The sequence below is a fragment of the Carex rostrata genome, chromosome 8 (assembly GCF_964058835.1).
Source record: "Carex rostrata chromosome 8, lpCarRost1.2, whole genome shotgun sequence".
NCBI classification, from domain to species: domain Eukaryota; kingdom Viridiplantae; phylum Streptophyta; class Magnoliopsida; order Poales; family Cyperaceae; genus Carex; species Carex rostrata.
In genome coordinates, this window is record NC_135925.1 from 2,516,730 (window position 1) to 2,538,684 (window position 21,955).

At 33.6% G+C, this 21,955-nt stretch overlaps 2 protein-coding genes across 2 annotated transcripts; both read right to left on the reverse strand.

Annotated features, from left to right (window-relative positions):
• Positions 1-1,385: 1,385 nt before the first annotated feature.
• LOC144558462 (ATP-dependent caseinolytic protease/crotonase family protein) lies at positions 1,386-7,755 on the reverse strand. The gene is made up of 4 exons (XM_078307302.1): positions 7,673-7,755; positions 7,546-7,585; positions 7,329-7,435; positions 1,386-2,708 (listed from the first exon to the last, which is right to left on the reverse strand). Exons 1-4 carry the CDS (start codon positions 7,742-7,744, stop codon positions 2,013-2,015), a joined length of 915 nt encoding a protein of 304 aa, XP_078163428.1. The 5' UTR covers positions 7,745-7,755; the 3' UTR covers positions 1,386-2,012.
• A 2,987-nt stretch (positions 7,756-10,742) lies between these two features.
• On the reverse strand, positions 10,743-12,677 carry LOC144558383 (phospholipase A1-Ibeta2, chloroplastic-like). The gene has a single exon (XM_078307226.1). The coding sequence runs from the start codon at positions 12,660-12,662 to the stop codon at positions 11,133-11,135; it is 1,530 nt and encodes a 509-aa protein (XP_078163352.1). The 5' UTR covers positions 12,663-12,677; the 3' UTR covers positions 10,743-11,132.
• Between the last annotated feature and the right edge of the window lie 9,278 nt (positions 12,678-21,955).

The following is a 21,955-nucleotide window of genomic DNA, read 5'->3' on the forward strand; positions in this document are numbered from 1 at the left end:
GCTCACCCGCACTGAACCTGAGTGCGGACGCACTTAGGATACAGACTATTTTTGGGCTGAATTTTAAGGCGGTTACTTAGACACGTTTTGACCCAGTGCGGACGCACTGAATCCAGTGCGGGTGGACCACCCGCACTCGTGTCGCCAGAAGTGTATTATCATATATAGATGGGTCCCCAAGGCACAAAATGAACTAACTCATCTCAGAATTCTAAAAGAGATTATTATATACAGAATTTTGAGAGCTTTCTCTTTCTCTTCCACCATCAAAGAATTGAGAGGAGAAATCCATTATAAATTTGAAAATGATTTCTCAAGGGCGATCTTGTTGCTTTGAAAGACCTAATCTAAGATCCAACCAAAAGGGCGTGAAAGGAAAAACTTGCAAGAGTCTTGTCTCGCGCTCACGGAGACGGTTGCTTCTCCAACCTAGGATTTGATATTCCATGACAAACGACATGGAATCAGGTATTGTATTCCGCACTAAAGATTATGTTTTTGGGTCTCTTTGGCATAGAACGGTCTTAGGTTAAGGTGGGGATTGTTTCTTCTTCCCCGGAGTGTAAGTATTTGACTCCTAGATGAGATGTAATTATTTGATCTCTAGATAAGGCGTAATTGTTTGGCCTTTATGATTCCCAACAAATTGAACCGAAAAAAGAAAAATGTGCCGTTACGAATGTCATTTTACTTCACTTCCACAGTTTAATTGCCATGTCTGAAACTTCTGTCATGCCATTATCTATCACTTGACTTCACCGGAAACTACTGATCCGCTACACAGAAATTGCAGCAAACACCCGCTGCACTAGGTGCGGCCTTATAAAGACCCAAATAAAAATTCGTGTGCAACATATCTTCATGGAATGTCAGAAAACAAATGGACATTAAGAACACAACTATTGTCTAAAGCGACACAAACAAATGCATGTAAGAAATACATCACTCAAAAGTGCTATGAATTTTGTCAAAATGTCCGAAAGCTCCTTGGTTGACATACACATTGAAACCCAACCATATTCAAAAGTCATCAAAATTTATATATATATTTTTCTGGCTGTATGGTGCAACATCCTGTAACATACTCGAGGAACATTGGTGGAACCACTAAATGTACCCCACTGAAATGTACAAAGTCACTAAACCATTATGGAAATCTAGTTGATCAGCATTCTAAAATAACAAAGTCATTTTTTTTTCCCTCAGCACTGCTCAGCAACTTGCTGTATCACATGCCAATTCAACACAATTACATTGAGAAAAAACATGCTATACAAATGGGAAGATACACAGACCACAGTATCATATTAGTCAATTTAGACGAGACTTGGAAAAATCCAATCTTTTCTCTTCCAGTGACCTCTTCAATAAGTTCAATTGCAAAACCATAAAGGTTTTAAATGTGAGATTAACCCAGCACAAACCTAGCAGTTCTCCGAAATATGAAACACATTACGTAAAGTTATTTCCCTTGATATAGCTTGAAAAAATTTGGGGGTCATATGACTATGACAGAAACAACAGAAACCGTGGCAACATGTATAACCTTTCTAATACCAGTATATTGCATGTTTGCATATGTCATTCCCATATAAAATATGTACCTCGAGTGTCCATTGCAGGGATCTTAATTTGTAATCCTTCCGATTCACCAAGGTCAAGGGCATCCTTCGTTACAGATAAGCACATCTCTGCAGCTTGGTTCAACATAAATGATGTTGTACAGGGTATCTTTTACCTGACTAACTTGTGTATGTATATATTTTAATTGTTACTTAAGAATTTATTTCCTTTTGTTAAGACAAATTGATACTTGATAATCACGGTAAACTACCAAGCACAATGTAACCATTTGTGGCCATTACCAATGAGGCTCGAAAGATATAGCATAAGGGCAAAATTGTCCAGTGTAAAAAAGTTAGACGTTCTTTCAAATTATCATAGTTCAACAACAAAACTAGCATTGGAGGTGGAATAGTAAAATAACAATTATAACATGCAAGAAAAAAACACTAACTCGCTCGATTTATCCATTGTTCAAGCCTCAGCTGCTTCAGAGGTGGGCCCACATATGGCTTTCTTTTACGAGGACATTGCCATTTCCCAGATGGTAGCTCTTCAGTTGATAAAACATCAACTGAAGAGTCAGTTTTGTTCACTGAAGTGTACCTTAAACCACCATCTCTGCCTTTATCCGCATGATTAGTTTTCTCTATCAGCAACCTTCTAAAATCACCCGAATCATGAACCTCCCTGTCAAAATTACCCCTATTCATGCTCTCATTTTCTTGATTACCATGCAACTTAGGCCTGGATTTGGGAGAAATGAAATCAACTACACTGGTATTTTCGTGCAGTTTTTCTTCCGTGTGGTGTATCTGATCTTCTTTCTTTTGTTCAGAATTATTTGAACTCTGCTCCTGGCATTTCTTTTCTAAGTTCTCTTTCCATGTTTTTCCCTCCAACATGTCACTTCTTGGGTCTATTTTATCCATTTCAGGCGAGATGGATTGGTCTATTATGGTTTTCTGACAGTTTGTCAGAAATTCCTCTCCCAGTATTTTCCGCAAGCTTTGTTTTTTCTTTGCTACTACACTGTCAGTACCGGTGCTATTCATTCGAAAAATTTCCATAGTTGAATTAAAAGTAAAATTTCTTGCACACGTGTCATTGCCAAGATCAGGCTGTTCCTTTTCTGGAGACAAACACTGAAATAAGTAAAAAATTGAAGAGATTAATATGGAAAATTCTAAATTACAAACTTGAATTAGAATAATAAAGAGCTTTATAGAGAGAATATATCAATAGGTTACTATTTCTTGGAGCTTCCTCTTTCTAGAATCTTCCAAAGGCTCTTCATTTGAATCGGCAGATTGTTCCGATTCGTAGCTAGCAATCCAGTTTCTAATATCAGGGGGTTCTGGAAGAATGCAGCTTTACCGTTTTAGAACAAATTACCAAAAAACAAAGGGGATAACCATAAATTGTTGAGAAATTAAGAGTAGAAGAAACGAGATTAGGATCACTTACGAGATGGAAGTGAAAGCGAGCAAGAGTTATCATCGTAAATCTGCCCAAGAGAAATTGCTCTTTAAGTGTATGACAAAATGCCAATTAGAAATCAAAACTAAAGGAAAAGAGGACAAATCGTACTAACCTCTGAATCAAGAAAATCGAAATTAGGGAATGCACGCATTTCAATCTTTATCTCTTTTTCCTTCTTATCCATCTTTAGGGTTCCAGAAACTAAACGACTGAGCTCGAAATCTTGATTACATTTTGTCGAAAATTTGTTTTTTCAAAATTTCCCGCTTCTGCCAGCGGGGGTCTCTCATTTCCCTCCGTATAAGATTTTGGAATTCAGATCCTCCCCGGTACCGTAATAGGAAATCTTTTAACTTGGCACGAATCTCAAAGCACAATAATCTTGCCCGCAGGCTAGCCCGAATCTCAAAGCATCTGGGAGTTAATCTCAAACAGTAAACTGAAGAGAATCTTTTACGGTACCTGGGAGGATAATTTTCAAAGATTTTGCATGGATATTTTGGAAAAATATTTTAACAGGTGAGTTTTGGCTTTATGCAGCTCACAGACTACAGAATCGAAACAACGCTGCATGTGGTTCGTCACAGGGCTGTAAACGAGCTGGCTCGGGCCGAGTTGGGCTTTAGCTCGGCTCGTTTATTTTGGCTCGAGCCTGGACCGAGCGAGCTGGACCTAGGTCACCTGAGCCAAAACTCCTAGCTCAGCTTGTGACAAGTCAGCCCAAGCTAGCTCGCGAGCTGACGAGTTGGCTCGCTGGGCTGTTATTATACAAATTCAAAAATAAAAAAATAAGAAATTTCATTCAAAAAATTTAAGAAATTGTTCAACAGGCACATCTTCAAGCAACTAAAGCCATATCTTTTTTCCCAAACTGAAAATACATCAATTTTGCATAATTGCGCCTTTAAAAATAGAACTAGACTTAAAATTATACGAGACTAAACTCTAAATTCACTGTAGCTTAACGAGTCGAGCTGACCCCTGGCTCAGCTCGTTTATTTTGGTCCGAGCCTGAGCCGAGCTGGCTCGTTAACAACTCAGTCCACTACCGAGCGAGCTGTTAGCGAGAGAGCTAGAGACGAGCCACGAGCTTTTTCGTTCGTGCGCTGCATGAAGACAAATTAGTCTGTTAAAATATTTAGCCGATATTTTGGATTTTGACTGATCAAATGGACTCTTATTGGGCCTTGGTACAGATCACGAAGACATGAAGTTGACAGCGCCCGGAGTCGGAGGCTGCCGTTTAATGGCATTTAATGCCAATTGCTAAGTAGTTATTTGGTCCCAAGTTGCAAATTTGCAATTGATGTTGTCAAGTGTCAAGTAGCCTTCTTTATTTGATAAATACGAGTTCGAATTAATCGAGGTAGTACAAGAAAACATATAAATGCTTGATAACGTTAGTCCTGACTAGAGGTGCTATCGGGTCAGATCGGGTTCAGACACTATTATATTTGGACCCGTATCTTAAAAGTGTTCGGGTCTGAATTTTGATTCATATACTTATTTGTTTCAAATCGGATCGGGTCCGGTTCCGGATACCTATCTACCCGTAGATATTTCGGGTCCAGTCTTTCAGTTCCGGGCAGATAGATACTCATAACTTGTTTGTAGATTATTGGGTCCGGTTCGAATACAGGGCAGTTCCGGAGCGAGTATATGTCACAAAAAAATCAGAAGGATGAAGAGAAAACAACTTTTGATAATAAAAATATTGAAGAAGAGATATAATTTTTAGAAAATAAAATATTGGAGATGACGATTTCCTTTTCTATGGTTCAAAAAAATCTATGAATGAAATACTAATAATTTGTAAAAATGACATATCAATGAGAGCAATAATTTCCATTATTATGCAGAGGATATTAAGGCAAATATTGAAGGATGTATTCATAGTAATAAATTTTATTTAAAAAATTAATGCGGCTGTTATGGAATAAATAAATTTGGCATCCATCTATGTGTATAAACATAGTGAATATGTGACTGCATTATATTTTCTCACATTAAAAAAAGTACTGAGCTCACCACGGCTTATGCAAAAATTAATATGCAAAAGTTGTATTTTTATATATTAATAGTTATTAATATATGTTTTATCAGATAATAATACAGGTATCGAGTCGGGTTCGATTATGGGTCGGATAATTAAATGAAACCCATATTCTATCCATTATAGTACCGGTTCCGGGTCGGATATTAAATTATTAATTTTGTAACCGTACCCATAATTTAACCGGTTATATTTTTTAAACCATACCCTATCCAAATTAATTGGATCCGAGTAATAGGATAAAAGTAGCACCTCTAGTCCTGACAGTGAATCTTTCTTTATAAAATTGGGATCAGCTGAAATCTCAAATTCAAAATATTCGAGGTAGAACAAGTATCAATGCTTGATAACGTTAGTCCTGATAGTGAACCCTTTTTTTTATAGAATTGGGATTAGCTGAAATCCCAAGCTCAGAATAATTCGAGGTAGAACAAGTAAAAATATCAATGCCTGATAACGTTAGCTCTGATAGTGAACCTTTCTTTATAGAATTGGGATCAACTAAAATCCCAAACTCAGAATAATTCGAGGTAGAACAAGAAAAAATATCAATGCCTGATAATGTTAGTCCTGACAGTGAACCTTTCTTTATAGAATTGGGATCAACTGAAATCCCAAGCTCAGAATAATTCGAGGTAGAACAAGTAAAAATATCAATGCCTGATAACGTTAGCCCTAACAGTGAACCTTTCTTTATAGAATTGGGATCAACTGAAATCCCAAGCTCAGAATAATTCGAGGTAGAACAAGTAAAAATATCAATGCCTGATAACGTTAGCCCTAACAGTGAACCTTTCTTTATAGAATTGGAATTAGATGAAATCCCAAGTTCAAAATAATTCAAGGTAGAACAAGTAAAAATATCAATACCTGATAACGTTAGCTCTAATAGTAAATCTTTCTTTATAGAATTGGGATCAGCTGAAATCCCAAGTTCAAATTTCAAGGTCTTGAAATAGGAGTAGGGATTTCAGCAAATTTGAATGCTTCTTTATATAATATATAATTTTTTTTAGAGTATCTTTAAGCCTCTCCATCTTAAAAATTCCTTTTTATATAGGAGATGATAGAAATTAAATTAGAGTGTGTGATAGAGATTTTAACGAATAATAATTAAAAAATTGTGCCACGCTGACGGTAAAAAATCTTTCTAATTTAAGAAATTATGTACATCTGTCAAATTAAATTAAAAATTGCTACATCATATTAGAAATTCATATAATTTTAGAGACGGAGAATCTCTTAATTTCTGAATTTATAAAAAACAAAATTTTTACAAATTAATAATTTTAATAATTATCTTTCACACTAAATTTTATGTTATTTCCATTCGTGCAACATTAATTTTGTTTAATAATTTTATAATTTTAAGTTTTACATCCATATAATTGTCACCTACACGCCGACATGTTACTATTAAACATAATTTAAAATATCAACCTAGCTAAACTAATGATTGCTTCATATCCATACAATTAATGTTCTATTATCTGGCGGTGCGTCCAAAAATACAAATGTAATGTAATACTAAAGGAAAGTATGTTAAGTCTGGTTAGTATGATATCAGTGTCATTTAACTCTATATAACTTTAATTTCAAATTCTATCGAATCGACTTCAAACGGTGAATTCAAACCGTTCAAATGCCTCTATTTCATTAATTGCATGTTTACATGCAAAATTTATAATTTTTGAATTTATTTAGTGTCAAGTCAAGCGGTAAAATGTGTTAGTTTTTAAGTTAATTTTAATGCATTCATTTTTCAATATTATTGACCGCTTGATTTGATACTGAAATAACTAGAAAATATAAAAAAAATCGCAAGTAAATGCATCAGTTTGTAAATCGGTTTGTATTAGTCGTTTGAAGTCTATCCAATTAATTTTATAGTTGGTGCCATATGACACCGATGTCATAGTAGCGGGACTCATTATTATATGCTTACTATTTATTTTATTAACCATTTATATTATTATTGTTATTGACATGTGACTAATGACAATTGTTTGTATTTCATAATTAAAAAATATTTTTTTTATAGCTTGTTCTAGTTCCAAATGAAACTTGTTCCTAAATTCTGTAAATGGAAATATGATAATTGCATCCAAGAATCAGCAAATTTTAATATGTAAAAGTTAAAGAGATTAATATGGAAAATTCTTAATCACAAACTTGAATTAGAATAATAAAGATTAAAGAGCTTTATAGAGAGAATATATCAAGAAGTTACTATTTCTTGGAGCTTCCTCTTTCTAGAATCTTCAAAAGGCTCTTCGTTTGAATCGGCAGATTGTTCCGATTCGTAGCTAGCAATCCAGTTTCTAATATCAGGGGGTTCTGGAAGAATGTAGTTTTACCACTTTAGAACAAATTACCAAAAATCAAAGGGTATAAACATAAATTGTTAAGAAATTAAGAGGAGAAGAAACGAGATTAGGATCACTTACGAGATGGAAGTGAAAGCGAGCAAGAGGAATCATCGTAAATCTGCGCAAGAGAAATTGCTCTTTAAGTGTATGACAAAATGCCAATTAGAACTCAAAACAAAACGAATAGAGGACAGATTGTACCAACCTCTGAATCAAGAAAATAGAAATTAGGGAATGCACGCATTTCAATCTTTATCTCTTTTTCCTTCTTATCCATCTTTAGGGTTCCAGAAACTAAACGACTGAGCTCGAAATCTTGATTACATTTTGTCGAAAATTTGTTTTTTCAAAATTTCCCGCTTCTGCCAGCGGGGGTCTCTCATTTCCCGAATTCGTATTCTCTGAGATATCTCAAACTTTGCGTGACCTTATGGAAAATCCCAACCGTTTAAATACGTTCTGCACGAATGTCGAAGCACACATAATACTGACCCCACATCACCCCCGATTAGGCATTGGACACGTAGGTCACGCAAAAGTTGAGATATCTCAGAGAATACGAACTCTCATCTCTCTCCATATAAAATTTTGGAATTCAGATCCTCTCCGGTACCGTAATAGGGAATCTGTTTCATTTAGTGAATCTGGACCGTTATTTTTAATTTGGCACGACTCTTAAAGCACAAATACTTCCCCTGGTAGCCCAAATCTCAATGAGGCTGAGAGTTAATCTCAAACCGTAAAGTCAAGATAATATTTTACAGTACCTGGGAGGATACTTTTCAAAGATTTTGCATGGATATTTTGGAAAAAGACTTTAACAGAGTAATTTTAACTTCATGCAGCTCACAGACTGTAGAATCGAAAGAACGCTGCATACGGTTCGTGCGCTGAATAAAGACAAATTAGTCTGTTAAAATGGATTCTTATTGGGCCTTGGTCCAGATCATGAAGTTGACAGTGCTCGGAGTCGTAGGCAGCCATTTAATGGCATTTAATGCGAATTAGTTAGTTGGTTCCCAGTTGCAAATTTGCAATTGATGTTGTCAAGTAGCCTTCTTTATTTGATAAAGTCTTATTATCGTCAAATACGAGTTCGAATTAATCGAGGTAGAACAAGTAAAAATATCAATGCCTGATAGCGTTAGCTCTGATAGTGAATCTTTATTTATATGATATATAATTTTTTTTCCTTTTATTTAGAGTATCTTTAAGCCTCTCCATCTTAAGTTAGTGTGTAATAGATATTTTAGCGAATAATAATTAAAAATTGCCACATCATATTAGAAATTCATATAATTTCAGGGATGGAGAAACTCTTAATTTCTGAAAGTATGAAAAACAATTTTTTAGAAATTAATAATTTTAATAATAATCTTTCACACTAAATTTCATGTTATTTCCATTCCTGCAACATTAATTTTGTTTAATAATTTAATAATTTAAAGTTGTACATCCATATAGTTGTCAACTGCACGCCGACATGTTACTATTTAACATAATTTAAAATATCAACCTAACTAAACTAATGATTGCTTCATATCCATACAATTAATGTTCTATTATCTGGCGGTAGTGGTTTGCAACTCGGGCGGGTACGGGTACCCCGGGTATACCCGACTCGGGTACGGGTATACTCGGGTACAAGGGTATTCGGGTACGGGTATGGCGGATATAATTTTCAAAACCCATACCCTACCCGTCCTATACCCTTACCCGTGTACCCTTGACGGGTAAGGCGGGTACGGGTACGGGTAGGGCGGGTACGGGTATTTTTTTATTTATTTTTTTTGCTGTTTTTTTTTCTGGTTTTTTCTGGTTTTTTCTGGTTTTTCTGATTTTTTCTGGTTTTTTCTGGTTTTTCCTGGTTTTTCCTGATTTTTTCTGGTTTTTTTCTGATTTTTTTGGGGGGAAAAATCAAATTTTTTGAATTTTGAACTGTGATGAACAGTACTCGGGTATACGGGTACGGGTACTCGGGTACGGGTTAACTCGGGTAGGGTAAACTCGGGTATTGGTCTAAAATAACGGGTCCGGTCCGGTTTTTGCCCGTACCCGCGTACCCGAGTACCCGACCCATACCCGGGCTCGGGCACGGGTACCCTAGTTGGCGGGTACGGGCGGGTACGGGCGGGTATACCCGTTAAGGGTATTATTCAACCTCTATCTGGCGGTGCGTCCAAAAATACAAATGTAATGTAATATTAAAGGAAAGTATAATGAGTCTGACTAGTACGATATCAATGTCATTTTATTCTATATATAACACTAATTTTAAAATCTATCGAATGCACTTCAAATGGTGAATTCAAACTCATCTATTTCATTAGTTGCATCTAAGGCGATACAAAATTGCTCGAACTGGCAACTCGCTCTTTAATGGTTCGCTTTAACTCGCTCATTTATAACTCGAGTCAGTTTCAACTCGAGTTGGCTGACTCGTTTAATAAATGAGTTGAGTTTGAGCTGAGCCTAACTCGCTCATTTATAACTCAACTTATGTAAAATTGTTGGATTATAAGTTGTTGTTTGCTTTGAGTTGACCTATTATCTCTGTTAGATTGTTTGTATTTAGATAAACTATTACTAGGTCATTTCAATTGTCTGTATATAGATAAACGCATATTAGTGTATAACAATACCTAAGAACTTGACTAGTTAAACGAGTTGCAAGTCAACTCGAGTTGATAACAAGCTGAGTTCGAGTTGGTTCTACAGCTCGTTATTTTCATCCCAACTCGAGTTGACTTGCTCGTTTATTAAATAAGCTGAGTTCAAGTTGGGGGTAACTTGCTCAAACATGGCTCATTTACAACCCTAGTTCCATGTTTACATGCAAAATTATAATTTTTTGAATTTATTTAGTATCAAGTCAAGCGGTCAAATGTGTAAGTTTTTAAGTTAATTTTAATGCATTCATTTTTCAACATTTTTGACTGCTTGATTTGATATTAAAATAACTAAAAAATATAAAGAATTTGCATGTAAACGCATCACTATAAAGTAAATTGGTTTAGATTAGTTGTTTGAAGTCTATCCAATCAATTTTATAGTTGGTGTCAAATGACACCGATGTCATACGAGCCGGACTCGTTATTATATGCTTACTATTTATTTTATTAATCATTTATATTATTATTGTTATTGACATGTGACTAATGACAGTTGTTTGTATTTCATAATAAAAGAAAAACATTTTTTTTATAGCTTGTTCTACTTCAAAATGAAACTTGTTCCCAAATTATGTAAATGGAAATATGATAATTGCATCCAAGAATCACCAAATTTTAACATGTAAAAACAAGGTTGTGTACAAATATTTTCTCCCTTGAACACTTTAACCTCAAAAGTGGATTGTGTATCACATCCCACCAAATCTTCTATCCAAATTTATCTTATAAGAACAAATAAATAAAATTTTCATCTTCCCCTATTCACATTGTTTAGAATTATATTTACAAACAATTTTGGAAGCTTGACTTTTCTCGCCTAATTCAATTGCAAAACACCTAACCAATCCTAATCAAATCCGTAGGTCCCAATCCATTTCCGCACCATTTCCGTGAACTTTTCCTCTGGACCCTCCAAATTATAAAATATGTTGCACTTTTCAAAATTGGCGAAAAGTGAAATATGACACAATCAAGAAGAAAACCACGACCGGTTTACCGATAACTTGGGCTAGGAATGCACCCGAAAGATTCAGCCCGGTTCAGCACCGCAGCGGTCGGGTCAACTCCAAGCGCCATGGCCCGGTTCACATAAACCTCCTTTACACTGGTTCGCTGATGCCGCAAAAGCCTCACTATACTTCTGCTCGCATTGGACCGGAATGGTTGACCGGTTCCCGTAAACCCATCGACCAGGTGAAGATACGCCTCCAAATCGTGAGAACAGGCGAGTCCCGCGTCGGACCGGAGACACGGTGAAACCCTCGAATCTACCCTCAGTTCGACCCCCACGTGTTCGTATCCCTCTCTCGCACGATTGCGCCTGGGGATCTCGATTCCAATACCTGGCACGCGCGTGATGACGTCACCTTCATTGACCACTCGCAAGACTTTAACTCCTCTGTTTTCGAGCCTTTCGGCGAAGGCTTTGTTTCCGACTTTGGGACCTCCGAAGGAAACCACGGCTACCGGAGGCACGTTTGGTGCGCATGCGGTTATCTCGTCTGCTACTAACAGAGCAAGCGCTGCCCCTAGACTGTGTCCCACAACGGTTATACTTAACTCCTCTCCTTTGTATACCTCCATTAATCGCTTCACCTCTTCTATTACAGAACTTGAGAGGCTCTTTGCTTCCTCGCTTGCGCTCTTGTACAAGCTTAGAAATCCACTTGCCACCTTTGGCACGTGCGCTTGGTTATCTTCTTCTTCTTCCTCTAGGTTAGTTAGAGAAGCCCGTAGATTCTCGAACCATTCATGACACGTGGCAGTGCCTCGTAAAACTATGGTTATGTCTCTCCTTCCCATGCGCGCAATCTCTTTTTCTGAGTCGCAGACAGCTACGTAGCCAATCCAGCTAGAGCGCTGAGTCAGCCATTCCGGTGTACCAGGTCGGTGGGCCCACTCAGGCAGTGTCAGAGAAGACGTAGCATAAAGACTGCATGTGCTCCGGTACGACCGGTCAGGTAGTATCATGTGTCGGTTTTTTGAAGGAGATTTTGGCATGGAATGAAAAGCATGGTACGCTGCTTGAACAAAGTCACCATACCGTACCAATTCTCGACGTAGGTTCTCGTCTAACGGGTCAAGAAGCCCGTACCAATCCGATTGACCGTGGTACATGTGCCAACGTGATGCAATCGAGTTCTTTGGAGATGGCCGTGACGAGTCCGACAGGAGGCGTTGAAGATGAGTAAGGCTGCGTGGGGACATCTCGTCAGAGGGTGCGGGTTTACGAATGAAAGGGAATAAAGAAGGCAAATTTAGGGCGTGTAGAAGGTAGGGTGTTTTCTCATGGTGGTTTTGAGGTGGCTGCTCTTTGTTTGTTATTATTGGATTTTGATCTTGCTTTGGTTGTGAATGTTTTAAGAGAAGCTTGTCTAGGTTAGAGAGATGGATTTTGGTACTAGTTGTTGTACTTGTACCAGGTGTGGTGGTTTTGAAGGAGGTGCGAGAGTTGGGGTTTAGAGGAGAGACATGGCGAGGTGCTATGGTGGTGGTGTGGGGTGCTGCCATGGCTAGAGACATATATAAAAGCTTGAATTAAGTTTTCTTGTTGTAGAGAATTGATCAGCTGAGGAAGACTTGGTACCTAGTTAATTAAGATGGAGGAGGAGGATGCGCTTATTTATATACAGACGAAAGGATCACCGAGTTGAAAATGACTTGAAATGAGGTGGTTGTTGAGTGGGGAAAGGGGAACTCTCACCACTCGGTCGGATGACTAAAAACACAAATTACTCTAATTAATTAATCAATCACCTTTTTGAATTTAAACACCGTACACGGTACACGGTACATATATGATATATCCCTCCATTACTTATTTGGAGAATTTTCAAAACATTTCATAATTAATATTTAATAACACTAGACAGGGGCGGACGCAGGATTTTTGTCAGGGTGGGGCAATAATCAGATGCAAATAGCTTATCGGGTTCAAACCCAATAGCTTATCGGGTACAATTCAACATAACAAAAAAAACCAATCAATATAATAAAAATCCTAAATTACTTGAAAAAAATAAAAAATTCAACATTTATAAAGAATTTGAAATCAACATTTTGGTTCAACTTGGCAGCCTCTGCCTTTAAATTCAAAAAAAAAAAAAAAAAAAAAAAACATTTTGGTTCAACTAATTTTCGCTATTTGGGATCAGTGCCTATTTGGGCTCTGCTAATTTGTTTCGCTCATAATTTATATGGATCTCGTTCCGTCTATTAGACTTCCAGAATGGACTACAGGGGGGCAAATTGAATTCCAGGGAGGGGCAGAGGTCCGAAAAACAGATTTTTAGCACTATTTTTGAAAATCCAGCGGGGGGCAGCTGACCCCCCCATGTACTACAGTGGATCCGCCCCTGACACTAGATATATAATTATAATAAGGCATCACTGGATACTTCCAGTTCTGTTCCGAACACAGAAGAGAATCAGCTCACAAAGTCAACAGAAGCATTAGGAAGTTAATTATTGTAACAAATAGTTGAGTTTGTTAGATATTGTTAGAACTGTGGTTAGCATATAATTAACCATAGTTAGTATTGTAATTAGGATACTGATACCCTATAAAAAGGGATCCCTGTACCATAAACAGATTGATCAAGAATTACAAAATAAATTCTTGCATTCTCTTTCTCTCTGTATTCGTTTCAAATTATAATGTAAGTTTGGAATTGTCTCATGAAACTGTCTCTCTATGTGCAGAAAATTCATACATATAAAGTTAGTGACACTAGATATACAATTATAGTGTAAGTTTCGAATTGCCTTATGAAACTACCTCTCTGTGTAGATATACAATTATAATTTAAGTTTGGAATTGTCTTATAAAACCGCCTCTCTATGTGCAGGAAATTCATGCATCTAAAGTTATTGACATTAGATATACAATTATAATGTAAGTTTAGAATTGTCTCATGAAATCGCCTTTCTATGTGCAGGAAATTCATGCCTCTAAACTTACTGACACATGAATCTAAAATGAGGCAAAATTATATATAATATTTAAATGTCAAAATTCACTCTGAACTCACGTGTCAGTGACTTTAGAGACCAGAATTTTCTGCCCACAAAAGAACTGGTGATCCAGCTAGAGTTCCTTACTTGATAGGTAATTAACAATGGAAAGAATGATTATTATAATGTTAATTAGAGTACCTTATTAAAAGACGCTGTGTACTGGTGCTTATAATTAATATGTTTTGCTCTATTTATGGTCAACTTATATGTATTTTTTTTTTTTGCAAGATCGATCATGATAGTGTTATTCGGAGGTTAAATGAGTCCATATATCGTATGCTAATTTATTGAATATGCTATTATTTTTAATGAAAAGTTGGTCAAACATGACGAAACATTGAGGTAATTTGAAATTTTTGACTTTTCATATCTTATGCTAAAAATAATCAAACTAAGTAAATTTTTAAAAAATCAACCACGACGAAGTCTGGGTTGATCCAACATGTGAACAAGAGAAGAGAGAAGAGAGACAGGAGGGATTTCAGAATCTTGAAATTGGGATTGGAGATTTTAGTTGATCTCAATTCGGCCCTGTTCGGTTGCACCAGTGGGAATAGGAATGAGTACGGGGAATGAAAAATTTTGAACTGAAAATTACTGTTTACGTGGAAAAAAAAAATTCAGTCCGAGTGAATTTTAATTTTCCCACGTGAACAGTGATTTTCATGGTGCAGCCGAACAGGCTCTTCTAGTATGAGATGCTTTTGGTTTGCCCGAGACCATATGCTAAAACAATATATCAAGAAGTAACTATATCCATTTCCTAAGCTAGTTTGACGACTATCTTAAATATGAAAAGAACAATTAACTTTATCTTTATTTTTAATTTGCATAACATGATACTAGTATCGTATCAGTGCGTTATCACGAAAACATATTATAAGAAAAAAAAATTCTTTTATACAAAATATATTTTCATAAAAATACTTTTTTTAACTAAATGACAAATAATTTTGCTCAAATAACATATACATGCAAATAATATTTCTTAAATAAAATTTATTTTATCTTTTTGATTTAAGTTCATAAAACAAATTCCATATTAAATAACAAATAATATTTCTTAAATGATATAACAATAATAGAAAGAAATGAAGATATAACTAATTAATTATCAATCAATTAAATTTTTTAAATAATATTTAAAATATATAAATAAATTATGATCAATAAAAAAATGATACAATTTATTTATATAAAAAATACGTATAGCGAATAAGTGAAACTAAATTTAAAGAAACATCAAATAGAAACATGAGCTGCGCTAGTATGTGGAACTAAATCTGATCATGCATGAGCTATAAAAAGAAGGTAGGAATGCGTAAAAACATCCGTGTGAAGTTTGTCAATCTCATTTTCCCTTCGGAAAAATGATCACAAAGGAAGAAATTTTGATTGTCGTCAAAGTTTGTACTTTTCGAAGGTGCCCACATACACTTAAAACCAAAACAAGAAAAAAAAAAAAAAAAAGATGTTTTGAATGCAGCCTGTAGAGATTCAACATAATTCCACACATTATATAAGAAGACCAACTACGCCAATTAGAAGTGTAAAACAGAATCAAATTTTGTGTGTATAATCAGACCATTCTTTATGAAAGAGCGAATTTTGCTTTGACAATTCGTCTTGATTCAAATAGGTTTAATTGACCAACGGAAATCTGCAATCAAACACGTGCAATCCAATTAAAACAATTAGGGGTGCAAACGGTCGGATATTATCTGACCGTACGCGAATCTATATCTAAAAATTAGATATTGATATTCAATATTCAAATATTAGAAAAAAAGTTATGTCATTTACTATTATAAAAAATAAATATATGTATCCATATTTATTTAATATTTAATCTGTAACCATTTGCGTATCCGTATCTGAAAAATAAAAACGGATTAAGATATAATTTTACCACTATCCGATGCGTATCCGATCCGTTTGCACCCCTAATTAAAATGCATTAATAGAGCGGTTGAAATACAACCCATCAGAGTCCACCCACTATTATTTCATAATTAGATCTGAATCAAGATTTAAGAACAAGGTCCAGACCACAAGTTAGATGATAGATCCAAGTCAATTCGGATTTAAGTCAATTATATATAATGGATGGTGGGTTATGACCTGTTCTACTGTGCGATTTTGTCAGTATATGCGCCTCTCAAGAATCAAGATATACATCTGGCATTTTTGCTGAGTCATGTCGGTTGTCGGTTCTGATGTAGTCCTATGAATACCACAATAGGGTTGAAATTTATTTTCCATTGGCATCCGCCTGAATTTTCTTTATTTTAGGTAATATTTAAAAAAAAATTAGAAAAAAATGGAGTATTTTTTAAAATTACGTTTAATTTTTTTTCCTCTAATCAACTGTGTTACAGCCTATCTGATGTTCCTTTAACTTCTGATTCGGTAATTTTAGAAAAAAGACTAATGTACTGAACTATTGGGTCATAATTCAGACCCTTTAAAAAAAATCAAAAAATCAAAACATCACTGAAATTGGAGAATTTGAAAAGTATCAGGGCCTTTAATTCACTTTGCGGTCTCAAAAACTTAAATATCAGTATATTAGAGTGTATTTTTTGGGGTTTACAATTTAATATTCGGCCTCAAGAATAGAGCCGCAGATTGAATTAGAGGTCTTGATATTTTTCAAATTTCTCATAATTTGTATTTTTTTTCTTTGTGACAGTGATATTAAATAAAAATTGAGATTTAACGGTGCACAGATAGCAGGAATTAAATTGATTGATAGCATGTAAAAATGCTAGGGTATACTAGACCGTTTAATCAAATAAAATAAATAAATAATAATAGACCGAATCATATGTTAGGTTTATCGGTTCCTTGTTCAAAAGAATCAAATTGATGGTTTAATGAAGGTCAAAGGAACTGAATTATTGGTTCAATTTCTTCATAAGATTGAAAAAAAAAAAAATCATTCTTTTAGTAGCACATATGCAGTGACATTTATACATACGTTAATCAGTGTAAAAAAATAACTAATTAAGCTGTTGAACATTTCTCTTAAACATGCTACATAATTTTTATTACTTTAAGAAAGGAAAAACAAAAATATTTATAAATTTCAAATGAGTTTTAATAAAAGAAAAGACAATAATTAGATAAATTTGTGATAAAATTCAGAAAGGTGAATATGATATCAATTTTGAAGAAGAAATATATAATTTCACAATTTTAAAAGATATAAAAGAAATTTCTTAAGATAATAGTTAGTTACTTCATGTCTAGAACCTAATTCATATGTCTAGAATCCAACAAAACAGTACTATATTTAAAATCTTTATCTCATGAGATGGCTCTAATGCTTTCATCTTACAGATACAAAACGGCAATCTAAAATTTTAAATTCAAAATAAATGCTGGTAGATACACTCAATACTATTTGCATGCATGTAAAATATATATATATTCACATCAAATATTCATACGGCACATGTCAAAATTTACAAAATAAATTTTGTGTAATTTATTTTTGTTCATACTTTAAATTCAACCAAATTTAATACGAATATCAAAATAAATTATAAAGTTTGCATATAACAATGTTGATATTAATTATAACAAAAAAAAAATGAATACATAAGAAAGCCAGCTCTATGTATCTAATATTATAAGTTTATTAAAACATTTTTAGATATTTTTTTCAATTTTTTTCAATAAATATCAGAGGTCAAATCACTTAACTATTTAATATCCACACACAAACTATTATTTTTATCACTAGATTAAAATATGATTATTCATTTCTTTGAATATTTATAGCACATTAAGAGTTTGATTTTTTTTTTGGAAGCTTTCTTGTATTTAAAATACTGGAATAATGATAATAATTATTATTTTTTATTTTATTTTTTTGAGAGAAAGTGCCCGTAGGCAACTGCAATAATTAATTGACCAAAAGTTGCTACGAGAGGTGGTAACGAATTCAAATTACGATCAGATGTTTGAAGTCAAAATTAGACCTCGATTAGTAACTAAAAAAGGTCAAGAAATATTGTGACCATAAGCACATGTCGTCATGTATACGCGTTTACATCTGTCGTTAGAAATGCGTACAAATTTCTGTTTGTAGGAACATATTTCTCAATGGACAGAGCTGTTTTAACTTTATACAACACACTAATAATAACACATTTTGATATTTCTTCCAAGTGATAGTATTCTGCACGAAGCTAAATTGACTCTGTCAATATCTTTATTAACAGAAAATTCTTCATGCGACGCATCAATCTGACCAGTGACCAGTATGAACATAAATGTGTCGGATTACAGCACACATAGTGTGTCCGTGACCGAGTCCGGGCTACGGTTTGATTCTTGACCTAGAGAAGAGAAGTAACGCATGTAAGATGCATTACTGTGCTGTATATGATTTAAAATAGTTCAAGCACGATATAAAAATGAGATTTTGTGGATGGATACGAGTATACGACTATATGAATCAGGTCGTGGATTGAAATTTGACGGAAGAAAGATGGTCAGATTGTATTGAAGAAACGTCTACGTGTCCACGTGTCACCAACCTTATTCAAATCAAGACCAGTCAATTTTCAAGATCAGGTTTAATATTATAACAAGGAACTATTTTTAGGAGTGTCAATGGCATCCTTTTTCCAGTTTACTCCATTCATATCATATTCGAAAACATAGATAAAGTGAAAATAAAGATAAACGTAAAATAAAATTTCATTAGCTTATCGGATACAAATAAGGATAATGATTTTTTTTTCTGTTATCTTATTTGTATTCATATAAGATAATTTTTAAAAATAAAATTATATATATATAAATATATAATTGGAGTAAGGCTACCATGCATTGCAATAAGTGTTCTAAATAGCTAGCTATAACTAACTACTTAGTGCAATAGCTTATTTTTTTTAAACCGTCCCGCTATACCGCTATAATCGCTATTTAAACCATTGATTGCAATGCATAGGCATTTTTGTATATTAGACTGCAAATCACCGGTTCCAAAGTCCAAATAACCGATCCAAACCGTTCATCTTGTTCTCCATATCAATATGTGTTTGGAGACTAAATTTTATATTTTTTGGAAATGTTTTACTATTTTTTTAGATTGATTGAAAATCGCTGTTTTTTATGGTCTAGATTTGTCTGAAAAATAACGATTTTTCATAAATCTAAAAAAATAGTAAAATTTTTTCAAAAAATATAAAATTTGGTCTCGAAACACATATTAATATGGAGAACAAGATGAACAGTTTGAATCGGTTATTTGGACTTTGAATCCGGTGATTTGTAGTCCAATGTACAAGAGTGCTTATGCATTGCAATGTATGGTAGTCTCACTCATATAATTGTATGAAGATGATATATAATACAATTAAGTTTTGTATTTATTAAATTTTCATAATACAAATTAGTTGTATTCATTATTATTTTTTTTTCTTATTTTGAAAAATATTTTATCGAAAACACAAATCGAAATGTTAATGACACTTTCTTATCTGTTTACCCAACTCGTACTGTATTCGAAAATAAGAATAAAGGTAAAGATTTTTTTTTTCGTTATCATAACAGATTCGAATATAAAAATGCCTCCATCCGACCCGTATCGTACCCATTGACACCCCTAACTATTTTAGTTGCAAAAGGAGATTAAAACATGGTGACCCATTATCTTTTATTTTCGTTTTGATTAATAACAAATGCCCTAAATAATATTCTGGTAAATGCTAAGAGCCAGAGGCCTAGGAAATTTTGAACATGCTGACAAAATCATGTGGCAATAACTTTTCCACTGTTTTTCTTTTCTCAGTTTTAGCCGTAAAATTTTATACATTGATGATTTAGTACTATATCTTTATATCATTAGAAACTTAGATTTTTATTTCTAAAAATACTTAAGATTGTGAATTTTTAGTAAATTGTTTCACTTTTTTCCTTTTTTTTTTTGGGTTTTAGTCCGTAGGCTTTCATAATTCATATAGGACGAGTTAGTGCTGTGTGTTTAAAGAGGAGGCTTCTAGTACCTTATGTTTTTCATACCTTATCATGCTTCACATTTTATATTTTCATTTTCAAAGATTAAAATATCGATCTGAACCGTTCAATATGATATTCATATTAAAATATATTTGGAGGTCAAATTTTATAATTTTTGGAATTTTTTTTACAATGTTTTTAGATAGGTAGAAAATCACTATTTTTTAATGATTCAGATTCTAGAAACAATAATTTTGTACCTATCTTAAAAAATATTAAAAATATTAAAAAAATTCAATTTTTTTTTATTGTGATAAAGAGCTTGAAAAAACGTACTAATGTGGAAATTTTCTAAACGTTAATTTTTCAACTTATTGATTCAAATAAAAGCAAAATTTAAATGTGATAAAATTTTATGAGCACGTAGAGAAAATAACATAAATCACATCTAATGGTTTTATTTTAACATTTATAATTTAAATTTTGATTTATTCACGTTATAAAAATGAAGGCATAGTTGAGACACGAAAAATGAGACATTTGAACCCTCCTCTTTATGTAAAACCTAACTGATAAAAAAAATATCACAATGCTATATATGATAGCAATTAGTGACGCACTATAACTACTACACATTGGCATACTCACAAAATTAGTACTAATAACTACTATTTTGTACCATCACTAATTAATGGTACCGAAATTATAACCAACTAGTGGATTGGAAGTGTAACGCAAATATTCACTACAAAGCAGAACAACATTATCACCAACTAATCGCACACCATCTCATCAGCAATAATGTCAGAAACCTCCGCCATGAGCTTCTTCTTCCTTGCGTGCAATTTAATCTCAGATATAATTTTGTTGTATTGAAGAAAGTAAATTATGTTCAAATTAAAACTTCAATACATTTTCTCAGATATATCAAAAATTTATACATAATTAATCATTTTAATATAATTTAATTTTGCGCAATATAAAGTACAACAAAAATAATTAATTGGAAATTTTTAACATTTCTCTGATTAAATTAGTTCGTTTATAAAATGAACCATGGACAAATTTAAAATTTATATAATTCATCTTTTCTGACACATCAAATTCATGTGCTCAATTCTGAACTTTTATGCTCACATCCGGATGAATCAGACAATCGTTTCCGAAACAATAATTAACACGCTTCTAAATTTTATTCTGTACTGATATATATATATAGGCAAATGCTTCTGTGCATACAAGGACCTATTTGTAAAATGAACATAGTTTTATTTTCAAAGTTCAAACAGTCGATCCGAACCGTTCATCTTGTTCTCCATATTAATATGTGCTTGGAGACCAAATTTTACATTTTTCTGAAATTTTTTACTATTTATTAAGATGAGTACAAAAAAAATATCAAATTCAGACCATTGAATTTTGTACCCATCTTAATAAATAGTAAAAAAATTCAGAAAAATGTAAAATTTGGTCTCCAAGCACATATTAATATGGAGAACAAGTTGAACGGTTCGGATCGACTGTTTGAACTTTGAAAATAAAAATATGTTCATTTTACAAATAGGTCCTTGTATGCACAGAAGCATCACTCATATATATATATATGGTCCGACTAATTTGCTGCCGGCAGCATTTTAGCCGGAGGTGCTGCCGTCTTTTTTTTTTATTTTGTGATGTCCAAACAACAAATCCAAATCGTTAGATGTTTAATCTATATTATAATCTACTTGGATACCAAATTTTACATTTTTTGGATTTTTTTTACTATTTATTAAGCTAATTTGAAAACCGTTGTTTTCAGTAAATTTCTGCAGCATTGAAATCAG

What these genes read in the sequence shown, in the direction of transcription:
- LOC144558383 (XM_078307226.1), bottom strand. Translation starts at nt 12,662, where the DNA reads ATGTCTCTAGCCATGGCAGCACCCCACACCACCACCATAGCACCTCGC.
- LOC144558462 (XM_078307302.1), bottom strand. Translation starts at nt 7,744, where the DNA reads ATGGATAAGAAGGAAAAAGAGATAAAGATTGAAATGCGTGCATTCCCT. An exon ending in TCTATTTTCTTGATTCAGAG is followed by an intron (nt 7,586 to 7,672) that starts GTTGGTACAATC and finishes TCTCTTGCGCAG; the next exon opens with ATTTACGATGATTCCTCTTG. An exon ending in CTCGCTTTCACTTCCATCTC is followed by an intron (nt 7,436 to 7,545) that starts GTAAGTGATCCT and finishes ACATTCTTCCAG; the next exon opens with AACCCCCTGATATTAGAAAC.